Source organism: Desmodus rotundus, chromosome 4 (genome assembly GCF_022682495.2).
Source record: "Desmodus rotundus isolate HL8 chromosome 4, HLdesRot8A.1, whole genome shotgun sequence".
NCBI classification, from domain to species: Eukaryota; Metazoa; Chordata; class Mammalia; order Chiroptera; family Phyllostomidae; genus Desmodus; species Desmodus rotundus.
In genome coordinates, this window is record NC_071390.1 from 120,984,390 (window position 1) to 120,996,959 (window position 12,570).

At 35.4% G+C, this 12,570-nt stretch overlaps 1 protein-coding gene across 19 annotated transcripts in view; it reads left to right on the forward strand.

Annotated features, from left to right (window-relative positions):
* ADGRL3 (adhesion G protein-coupled receptor L3) overlaps nucleotides 1–12,570 on the forward strand; it is a 757,443-nt gene that overhangs the window by 275,651 nt on the left and 469,222 nt on the right. For 18 of the 19 annotated variants that reach the window (XM_053922390.2, XM_045185777.3, XM_053922389.2 and 15 more), the window contains one exon: nucleotides 10,955–11,158. The exons of the other annotated variant lie outside the window; for it this stretch is intronic. In XM_053922390.2, coding sequence (XP_053778365.1) covers nucleotides 10,955–11,158 — 204 coding nt within the window. The remainder of the gene's footprint in view (nucleotides 1–10,954; nucleotides 11,159–12,570) is intronic. 19 annotated transcript variants of the gene reach the window in all.

The following is a 12,570-nucleotide window of genomic DNA, read 5'->3' on the forward strand; positions in this document are numbered from 1 at the left end:
AGGAAAATAAGATCCTGATATCCAGTTATGATTAGATCATGTAAATTTATTTAAAAAAACCCTCTATATTTATTAAAAAACAACAAATAGTCATCTTTCACACATTACTGCTTCTCTGCAAGCTGTTAGAGTTCTATCATGAAAGTAGTAATTCTCAACACCGCCTGATTTAGATTAGAACTATTCTTTCCTGTAGCTCTTGTTACAAAGCAACAATGGTGGTGACTATTTAACAATGACCCTTTTTCCCCCCTTTGATAGTGAAGTTGGTGAAACCATGCAAGCCTGAAGGGCACATGATTCAATAATGAAGACAAATAATACATAACATTCAAAGCAATGGGCCGGTATGATGCTGCCCCTCCAGGGAACAATACACATTTGCATAAAAGGAAGCCTTTTGGATTAGCCACAATAGCTCAGGACAGTGGGAATAGCTGTGATAGTCCAGATGTTTTACAGGTCACTGTCTATCATTAGGAGTCAGGCTTGATGTCCCACTTCTGCACACAGATAAAAAAAACAACACTATGCCAATTCTTAAAAGTAGGTGCCCACTCTGCCTGGTTAGCTCAGTGGATTGAGCACAGGCCTGCAAACCAAAAGGTCGCTGGTTTGATTCCCAGTCAGGGCACATGCCTGGGTTACAGGCCAGGTCCCCAATTGGGGGTGCGCAAGGGGCAACCACACATTGATGTTTCTCTCCCTCTCTTTCTCCTTCCATTCCTCTCTCTCTAAAATATAAAAAAATAAAATCTTTAAAAAATAAAAATAAAAGTGGGTGTCCAATAATAATCACACTCTGTGTGTACCACCAGCGTAATGTAATCGATCATTTTGACATGTGAGCTTGTTAACATATCTGCTTTCTTGTTAACCAGCATGTTGTTTGCATTTTGTTTGTGTACTGAGGAGGGAATAAAGGGAGTAAAAATCTCTACTAACAGAAAAAAAAAAAGATAAAAAGCTTTCATTCTTCTCAACTATCTTTAGAGATGCCAGTTATGATTAACTAAGTATAGGGAAAAAGAACTCACTAACAAGACAGATATTCTGTCAAAATGTGTTTTTTTTTTCCACTGGATTTTCCCACACATCAAGTATAATTGGAAGTGTAATTAAGGGAAAGTGCTCCGTAACTATAGTTATAAGAATTTTGTTAAGAAATAATTTACTTTGCAACACTCTGAAAGCACAGTTTCCCATACCATTAAAAATTTATATTCTTAAAGAGGGGAGTAGAGGAAAAGTAATTAAAAGAAAGTCAGTATTCTTCAAATAACATTTCAGAATTTTGTTTTTGTTGCCATGAATTTAAATCAGTTTACAATGTATTTACAGATAGGGAAGCATTTTTAGTTAGAAAAGAAAAACTATTAGTTGTCACTCTTCAATGAATAAGATATGTAATATAAATTTTGTTTAATATTAATGAAAATAATGTTTACCAGAAGCAGATTATCATTTAAAAACTTATATAACAAAGCTTTACTCTCTGCCTACTCATTTTAACATGTTTGAGATACTACAATCTAGGCAACCATTACAATGACTAAAGCCACACTTCTTCCCTATATTTTTAGGACTTGGAAGATGCAGATTTGAAAGCCAATTAAAAGTAATTTTTCAGTGTTATACCTTTTACTTTTTAACACTAGGAATTAAGATTCTTTTTAGCTTTACTCATAACTGTTGCACCCACTGACGCAAGAAACAGATGTTCGGAGACTTTCAGGACGTTTACAGAGATGTTACTTTAATGGCCAACTCTTTTAACCTGTGCAGGGGCGGACTCTCGATGTGTCCCGGAGACACGGTGCTCAGAAGAGCTGCAGATGAGAGCCGCCCGAACGCTCACAGGCTAGCTCTTTTATACAGTGAGAAGCAAGCAAGCAAGTTACAAAAGCGGGAGTTGCTGTTATCTCTGCATAGCTCTTGGCTCTGGAGGAATTTTGCTCTGGGTTCAGGAGGAACTGTCTGTCCGTCTCCCGTTGATAAGCTTATTTCGAATGACGATTTGTTTCTCTTCCTTATCCATGCTAGTGACCTTCAAGAGGTTTTCTGCTTAGCAATGCTTATAATTGTCTAGCCCTCTTTCCTAGCTCTCAACAATTACTAGGTATTTGACTCTTCCACTATTCTTAGAATGTCTCATACAACTTTGATTACTTGATTGTTCAGTCTTTTGATGACTGAAAGTTTAACCAAAATATGTTTTATGTCACTGTAACAAGCTATGTTGTGTAGAAGAAGAGGGAGGAACCTATCTTGAAGGCAGAGTTGATAACCCACATAGGGTATATCGATGCTTAATGAAACAATTCAGACTAGTGAATGAGTCTGTTGAGTTAAATTGAATAGCATCCAGGTATGCTATGAAAGTTGCTTCATCATACAGAGGTGGGCAATTAATCACTACTGAGCCACATTCTTATAAGGCCCAGAATTGAAACGTATTTTTCTCTGTTAGCAATTTCATGTAGTAATTTCTAACTGGTGGCATCCTTAGTCATGTGCTTAAATCGGAACTTTTATGACTTTTGTTAGACATTACAACGCAGCGTATAGAGAAATTATGCAGCTGTCGCACAAGCCTTAGAGAGAAGTTAGGAAAGATGTTATCTTTTCATATGGCCAAAATGAAGGTGCTGGGGCGGGGGGTGGGGTGGGAGGTAGAGCCTTTCAGGTATGCATAAGGAAACAGGATTGGAAAAAGGGACTTTACTTACAAGAAAAGAGTTGAAACAACAGTCTCCCCTTTTCTTCCCTCACTTCAACAGCCCTATGTATATAGCGTGGCTTGGAAGTTCAATTCAACATTCTATATCAATCAACCACTTTTTATTTCAATATAATTTCTAGCATTGATGTAACTCTTTGTAGTTAGCTAAATATTTTGCACAGAATAGCTTAGTGGATACTTGTAACAATTCAGTGAGTCATAGATAGTAATATCATCGATTAGTATAAAAAATAGACTCAAAACCATCAAACTAATGATGCAATGACATTAAAAATAGTTTTTTTAGAAAAGAATTTCAAATCAAAATCTCTTAGCCATCTTGTGGAAACTTCTTCCAAAAGCATTTTAATAACCTACTGAGCCTTTGCCTTATTTTGTAGACCTGTGATTTTAATTAGAAATAAACCAACCAAAACATGTGTAGAAGAATGAGCTAGAATATTACAAAATAAAACAAGTAAAAATTATAGATTTATATTTAAGAAAGAAATGTTATATTGACCTAATCTTAGAAATAAAAAAAACACATTTTAAATTATAAGATTTAAAATTTAATTAAAAGTAGATTTAAAATTTTAGATTTTTGTATAAAAGGAAGGGAAATAGTGATATTAGAAGCTGATTTACATATATATATGTAAATCACTATAAGCTATAAGCTATTCACTGTATATATATACAGTGAATAGCTTAAGGAAATTGTGGGAAGAGTGATATTTGGAAAGCCTGAGAAGTAGGGGAAAGGGTTTCCTACCAAGAAGGTAGTGTGAACAAAGGATTAGGCAGGCACTTATAGAAGGATAGGTATTATATCCATGAAAATAATAGTGAAAGATAAAACTGAATATGTAGGTCAGAGTCAGAGTCCCAACGTCCAAATCATAGGGGTGCCAGAAGGAGAAGAGGAAGAGCAAGAAATTTAAAACTTATTTGAAAAAAAATAATGGAGAACTTCCCCAAACTGTCAAAGGAAATACACTTCCAGGAAGTTCAGGAATCTCAGAGAGTCCCAAAACAGTTAGACCCAAGGAAGCACACAGCAAGAGACATCATAATTACTTCACACAAGATTAAAGATAAGGAGATAATCTTAAAAGCAGAAAGAAAAGGAGACAGTTACTTACATAAGAGTTCCTATAAGACTGTCAGCTTATTTCTCAAAAGAAACCTTACAGGCAAGAAGAGGCTGGAAAGAAGTATTCCAGGTCATGAAAAACAAGGACCTACACTCAAGATTACTCTATCCAGCAAAGGTATCTTTTAGAATGGAAAGGCAGATAAAGTGCTTCCCAGATAAGGTAAAGTTAAAGGAGTTCACCATCACCAAGCCCTTATTTTATCAAATGTTAAAGGAGCTTATCTAAAAACAAGAAGAAGATCAAAATTATGAACAGTAGAGTAACAACCAACTCAGAACTATCAACAACTGAACCTAAATGAAAACAAAACAAACTAAGCAAACAACTAGAACAGAAATAGAATCACAGAAATGGAGATCTCATGGAGCGTTATCAGCTGGCGGATGAAGTGGGAAGAATAAGGGAAAAGGTACAGAGAATAAGTAGCATAAATGGTAGGTACAAAATAGACAGGGGGAGGTTAAGAATAGTACAGGAAATGGAGAAGCCAAAGAACTTATATGTACAACCCATGGACATGAACTAAGTGGGAAGGGGATGCTGGTGGGTGGTGGGGTGCAAGGTGGAGGGGAATAAAGGGGAAGAAAAAAAAGGGACAACTGTAATAGCATAATCAATAAAATATACTTAAAATAAGTAAATACAGTATACTTAAAACTCTTCAAGGCCATAAGTAGTTAATTAATAAAATGATATGGTAAAATATTACCATCAAACACAAAAACCAGTGACTTCTGAGAAACATTCTCAATATGTGAAGAAGTAAATCACTTGTAAAGCTGATAAATTAACTCAGATGGTGTTTTGTTTTCAATATTTCTCTCATCTTAGGAATTTCTTAGTACTGCAGATGATTGTTTTGTCTAGATTCTAAGCTCAATATTATGATCAATAGATATTTGGAAAAAAGAAGCTAAATAATTGACTGAATTACATAGTGGTTCATTCCTGTAAGAAACAAGAAAACAGAAACAGTTGGAATTGGTTAGAAATAGTGCTCATTTACTATTTTTTAAAGTAGTATTTATAAATCAATATTTATTTCTGAGAGTTTATACCATTAAACTCTGATATTTTTATATTTATTTCAATCATTAGTTCCACAGATCAGATGAAAACTGTGGTACTACCATCATAATATTTTGCCTCTTAAATCCTTTTAATTTTTCCTTTTTTTCTTACCTTGTCTGTGCCCACAACCAAAATTCAGGAACTTTGATGCTATGATGCCCTTTGATGTTTGGAGAGTATACATAAACATGGGGGAAATGTTTTGATCATTTGGAAGATTATAAAATATTAACTTTCATATCGCATGCTTGCCTACTAGGAAAGCAGAATCAAAGTGTTTAGTAGTAAGAATATCTGAAGTAATTATGTGGCAACTTGATCATGGCAATAACTCACATTACTTTTGATGAATATTAACTATTTTCAATGATTAAAGTCATTCAAATATTTTTTTTTAAATAGTGAATTTCTTTTTTATAAAATTGAAGTCTTAATTAAATGTGCAATTTTTTCCAGTTTTATTGAGAAATAATTGACATGACACTTTATTTGTTAAAGGCATATAGCATGATAGTTGCATTTACACAGATTGTGAAACGATCGCCACAGTAAAAGTGAAAAAAAAAGAAGAAAAATATTCTCTTTGTGATGAGAACTTTAGAATTTACCCTTCTAACAAGTCTCCTGTACATTCTACAGCAGTGTTAGCTACAGTCATCATGTTATACATTGCGTCCCTGGCCGTTACTCGTCTGACAATTGGAAGATTGTCCTTTTTGACCACCTTTCTTCAAGTCCTACTCTCCTCACCCCTCAGCCTCTGGTAATCACACGTGTGCTCTCTTTATCTATGTGGATTTTCTCGTCTGTTTGTCTTTTTTTTTAATTTTTATTGTTATTCAATTATAGTTGTATGCCTTTTCTCCCCATCCCTCCACCTCACCCCAGCTGAACCCACCTCCCTCCCCCACCTCAACCCTCCCCCTTAATTTTGTCCATGTGTCCTTTATAGTAGCTCCTGTAATCCCTTCTCCTCACGGTCCCCTCCCCACTCCCCCCTGGCTATTGTTAGATTGTTCTTAACTTCATTGTCTCTGGTTATATTTTGTTTGTTTGTTTTCCACATGTGTGATCACACAGTATTTGTCTTTCTCAGTCTCACTTATTCACTTAGCATAGTGTGTTCAAGGACAATCCACACAGTTGAAAATGGTAGGATTTCCTAATTTCTTATGGTTGAACAATGTTGTATATACTGTGCATATACAACACACTTTTTTATCCATTCCTGCATTGATGGATACTCAGGTTTTTTTCTGTGTCTTGGCTATTGTAAATAATACTGCTTTAAACATGGTGAGCAAATATCTTTACAAGTTAGTTTTTTTTTAATTTATTTTGGATATATTTCTAGAAGTGGAATTGTTAGATCATATGGTAGTTGTTTTTAATTTTTTTGAGAATCATCCATACTGTTTCCATAGTGGGTATACCAATTTGCACTCCCACTAACAGTTTGGATTCCCTTTGCACCACATACATGCTAACATTTTTTATCTTTTGTCTTTTTGATACTAGCCATTGTTACAAGTAGGAGGTGATTTCTCATTGTGTGGCTTTTCTGTTTGCTTTTTAAAATTTTTTTTCTCTATTGAGTTTTGTGAATTTTTATATATTCTGGATATTAACCCCTTGTCACATACCTGCTTTGCAAAATATTTGTTCCCATCCGGCAGGGTGTCTTTTCACTTGTTCCTCATTTCTTATGCTGTGCAGAAGCTTTTTAGTTTGACATAGTCCTAGTTGTTTATTGTTTATTTTGTTGCTCATGCATTAGGCAACATATCAAAAAATTATTACTAAGATGCACATCAAGGAGCTTTATTCCTATGTTTTATTCTGGGAGTTACATGGATTCAGGTCTTATGTTTAATTTGTCTTTAATCTATTTTGAATTAATTTTTGTGACTGGTATAAGACATGATGTTAAGTTTCATTTTTTCATATGTGAATATCCAATTATCCCAGCACTATTTATTACAGAGACTGTCTTTTCTTCCCTGAGTTGTCTTGACTCCCTTGTTAAATACTAGTTGAGAATATGTTTTTGTCTCCTAGTTCAGTTCCATTGGTCTATTGGTCAGTTGTTGTTTTGTTGTTGTTTTTCCAGTACCACATTCTTTTGATGACTCTAGCTTTATTGTAAAGCTGAAGTCTGGAAGTATGATGCCTCCTGCTTTCTTCTTTCTCAGGATTTCTCTAATTATTCAATAAGTAATACAATTTTAGGAATATTTTTTTTCTATTTCTATAAAATGTCTTTGGGATCTTAATAGGGATTGCATTGAAAATATAGATGACTTTTGGTAGTCTTAACATTTTAATAATATATGAACACAGTATACTTTTATCTTCTTCAATTTCTTTTATCCATGTCTTATAGTTTTTAGAGTAGGCATTTTTCACCCCCTTAAATTTATTCCTAAGTATTTTATTATTTTTATGCTGTTGAAAATGGGATCAATTTCTTTATTTCTTTTTCAAAATATTTATTTTTAGTCTTTCTGAAGAAGATTAGGGAAAACAACAATATGTGTTGGCCTTATTACTTTCTGTTCCAGCACCAAATGCCTTTGACATCTTACAATTTTACGTAACTGAATTTGAAAATGTCGTCTCAAATGGAGATGGGAAAGGAGTATAAGAGGTGGGGACCTCCAAATTTTAGTTAATGCTACAACATTCTGAGGTATTTTTATAGTTAATTGTAAAGAAGTGTTGTCCCTTATGCATCTGGAGAAGAAAAGGGGAATTTATGTTGTGATGACGCTTCAAATATCTGAAGACAGGTACCTTCTAGGAGTACTTGGCCTGTTTTGCACAGTCCATTTGTATAGAATTTAGACAAGTGAGTGGAGAATGCCAAGGTGTATAAATATCAGCTTTCTTGACATGAGGAAGAACTTGCTTCAGATGCAATTGAGTGTATTAAAGACATAGTGATCACTGCCTTTTCATGTAAAACATGGGAGATTTTTAGCAGGGTTGATCTAAGGGTTAATATGTAGCATGCTAGTTGAATGATTCCTCCAGCCTTAAGATTCCATGGTTCTAATGGAATACAGTCTTATAATGGTGTTTATTGTGAAGACATAGCTTTATAATAGCTCCAGGAAGAAAGATTTATATTTGTAACTAAAATATTAACTCCAAAGTTATACAGTATCTTAAGTTTGACAGGTACGATATTTTTTATAACAAAAGTTAAGATGTTGGTTCCATTCTACTAGCCCTTCTCCCTGTGGATGGACAGTGTAACAGACCCTACACTTTTGCTTCCACTGATGGATGATTCTGGATTTTTTTTTCATAGAGATAGTGAATTTAAAGAAGAGTCTGATCTACAGACAAAAGATATTCCATGTTCTATATTCATAGAACATATCAGAGTCTGGTTTCCTTTAACTCAAGTGTCAAATTCCATTAAGCTTCCCGGTGTTTTGTATTCCTTAATCTTACTCTATAGAATCACTTTATTCTCTGATTCATAACTACTTTTTCTAGGTCTGTAGACCTAGCTTTCTCAATCTAGTTTGAGCATGTTCTTCTTGTTTTTTTTATTTGTTTAATCTAAGATCCTTTCATTTAATACAGACACTATTATATTTTTCAGTTAATCGTGATTCTACTATATATACATTTTAAATGAATAGTCATTCTTTGCCTACTCTAAAAATTGACCTTTCCTGAAATAAGTAATCTCTAGTTGAGTAGAGATAACTATTCCCAATTTTTCCCCTATCCTGCTCTATTCTTTTTCCCCAGGAACTTTATTCTGCATCGTAAACAGATGCTTAATTGCTCCAAAACTAAACTTCTTACCCTCCTTTACAAAGCTAATTATCCACTTGTTGCTTTCCTCTGTGATCTCACTCCTGACCATTCTTTTTCCCAGCCAACCAAGTACAGCAACCTGGGCCATTGTGCTGTTTCTGGAACAGACTAAGGTGGGTCCAGCCCAAGGGCTCTGAAGAAGCCTGGAGTGTTCTTTACTCCTGTTTTTTACATGAATGTCAACTTGAGACCTCAGTTGAAATTTTCCTCCCATAGATAAACCTTCCATAGAAACCTAATTAGAGAAGCTTTTACATATTACCCTGTTTAAACCTTCTGTTACTTACTCATCTCTATATGGTATTTTTAAAACAAATTTTCAATGTGTATATTCTGTCTCCCACAGAAGAATGTATGATTTATTAAAGCAGGTACATGGTCTGTTTTGTTTACCAAAATCTCCAGCATCTAGGAAAGGACTTGAGATGTAATGGGAACTCAGTAAATATTTGTTGAATGAATATATAAGCACTTCATCACTCCAAATGTCCTTATAGGTTAACTTGATGGCTGGTGAAAACTTTCCAATTTTATTATAACTGAAGCTTGTAGGATAGATAATACATCATTATACTCTCTTGCTAAATTCACTTCATAGATTTGTTATAAAGATGTTAGGGAAACATGCCTGTATGTATTTATGTAAAAAATAATTAATATTGTCATTTGGTACAATGAGAAGACTAATGTTTCAGAAGTCACAAAGTCAGAAGAGATGTCACTGGATTTAAACATTAAACATTACAAGAAGCACTTATTTAGAGATTCTGATTTTCACAACTTTTTTGGCTTTAAAACTCATTTCCTTCTTTGACACCTTTTTCACTCACACAAACTGTCAAAATAGCATTTAGACTATCTTTTGCCTGGTACTCATACATTATAATGAGTTTAAAAAATATTGTTTCCCTACTTATAATCTAAACTATTTCATTATTGATGGGTTGTTTGACAGATTTGTCATATCATTTTTGTTGTTGTTTTCTGTAGGGTTGTATTATTTCTTGTGATTTGAAAGAAACTGTATTTTCATTCTTAATTTACAAATATTTTATATATCAAGAAATTGTTGCCCCATGCTAGAAACTTCCAGTATTAGAAAGATGATTATAAAATTCTCTTGCATTATTAAGTATTTTAGTTTGTCTCCTGACTATTGAATGATGGCCATATAACATCATTAATGTGTTTTTAAATATGCGTGCTGTAGTACTTTAAAAATAGTAGTGTACAGCAAAATCTTTTTCCGTGGATGTCCTCTCCCCTCTTTAGCAGGAGCATTTTTAATACCATTCCTGATTATTACACAAGTTGCGATTAGTGTAGTGAAATATGTGGTTAATGTAACAATTTCCCAGAAAAATGCCTGTATTTAAAAAGCTGTTTATAGTATACTATATGACTGTTTTGTGAATTATTAAAATATATATGTGTGAAATTTTATTTTTTCATTATTGTCTTGGTCTTTCATATTTGCTCATTTATGTAATATGTGCATTTGTCAGTAAATCACTGTGTATATAAATGACAAAAATATGTGCCTATCCTTTTCACCTCGATGTCTGTCACAGATTTTAATACAGTATCTTTCAAAAAATGTTAGAGGACCTGAAACATACAAATAAATATAAAACAATCCTTGTAAGTGTAATAGTACAACAAACAAAACAAAATTAAAAAAAAAAATCTCTCCAAACCTTTTTTCACCCATTCCTTAAGAAGCTTTTTACCTGAAAATATTTAGTTCAGTAACCAATAGTTCTAGTTACACTTATTGATATTAGTGCCCATAATTGACATCAGAATTCTGTGAATCTGTAAAAATATAGATACTATTTATATTTTTCAGGCAGCTTTCTCTGCTTTCAATAATTACGTCTAATTTTCTAATCATTGTTAGGGATCAGGGTGAGGTTTTGGCTCACTTAAGATAGTGTTTAACTAGGACAGAACTGCATGGTCATTATCACACTAGGGACCAAGAGGCAGGATCTCTTCAGCTCCAGGTTTGTCTTAATGGGGCCTGGGGTGGCTGGTGTCTGGGGCCTGGGGCCTGGGGCCTGTGGCGTGCAGCTGAGAGTGGCCTGGGGAATAGGCTCTAGCAGGGCTCCTCTGAGGCTGTCCTGAGCTGAGCGGAGTCTGATGGTGCGCCCTGCGGTCCCCGCAGGTGCCAAGCACAATGAGCGACATCCAGCCCTCGCTGCTCCCCTGCGACACGCTGAGCGCAGCCCCGGCGGCGCGCTACCACCCAGACATCTCCTTCAGCAGCCAGCCGCAGAGCGCGCCACTGCTCATCGTGGACAAGGGCCCCGTGGAGCTACCAGAGGAGTTCGTGGTCCAGGTGCCCAAGGAGCCCAGATCCCAGCCCAAGGTGCGGCCAGTGGTGGGGAAAGAGGGCTGGGGGTGGCTGGGCAGGGACTCCTGGGAAGCTCAGCCCCAGGCTGTGCCCCTAATGTGTCTTCATGTATTTGTGGCTAATGTTTGCACTTAGTTGTATCCTAGCCAGCTGTTTGACAATGCATTCATGTTCTACATCCCAGCCTTATCATTATTTCAAAATGTTGACCGCCAATTTTCTGATTGGATTTGAAATATCTTTCTGTTATCGCAGGAAACTTAAAATTACTTTCAGTGATAATTTCAACTCTTTTTGAATTTGAATGGATGTAAAATACAAGTTTTAACATTTCTGGTTATCTGCTTGTTTGAAAAAAATTTCTCATCAGTGGAACCTACCAAAATTTGAGATGATGATGAAAACATCTTGGCTAGGAGTTCTGTATAAGCAGTTAAAGCATAAAATCTGAGAGAAGAGTGGTGGTTACAGAAGCTAGCTAATTTTCCTGAGGACATGGTAGAAGTGCCTTGTTCGTAATGGCGTGTCTGCAGCTGGCAAGTGCAGGGAGTGACATGCAGCCCATGAAGCTCCACTGGACATGTTTGCCCAAAATGCAATGCTATCTTCCCTTCGATATTTTATATTTTATTTTATCCATGACATCTAGGCAATGTAACTTTTATTTTTCTCATTGAACTCTATACAGTCACTTTCATTTCTCTAATTTACCCCAGGGAATAGTAGGGCAAAAGTAGGTTTACAGTTGTTCATATGGGAAAATAGTACAATAATTAATACAAAATAACACAAGAATAAACTTAGTTTCATGTACCCACAACTTTAAACCATCATTTGCCCCCATATATAATTACATATAATATGGAATATATAAAGTCTGTCCAGATGTATCCAGCCTATAATATGAAAAATAGAGATTTATTTAAGAAGATGCAAGATACAAGAAATACTGTACATAGGACAATGATGCCTCACTCTCCTTCAAAGTAGGCACCTTGGGACCTCACACAGTTCTCCCAATCACCATCAGCTCCCGCATCATATTTTCCTGAATCTCATCAACAGTCTGAAATCTCTTCCCTTTCAAGTGTTATTTTAGTTTTAGGAAAAGCCAGAAGTTGCAGGGTGCCAGCTCTGGGCTGTCGTGGGGCTGAGTCACCTGGGTGAGTTGACGTTTTTCTAAAAAGCTCTAAATGAGATATGATGCAAGAGCATGTGCATTGTTGTAATGAAGCTGCCAATCACCAGTTGCCCATAGCTGTGGCCTTCTGAGTCATCCAAATAGTTTCTGCAGAGGAATGTTCAAGCTTAACGCAAAATTTGATGCAGATTTGTTGCTCTACTTGCTCAGTCATTTGAATGCACAGCCACACAGTACACCTGCTCACTCAGAGGTGTCTACTGCTCCCAGTGACCAGTACAGTGAA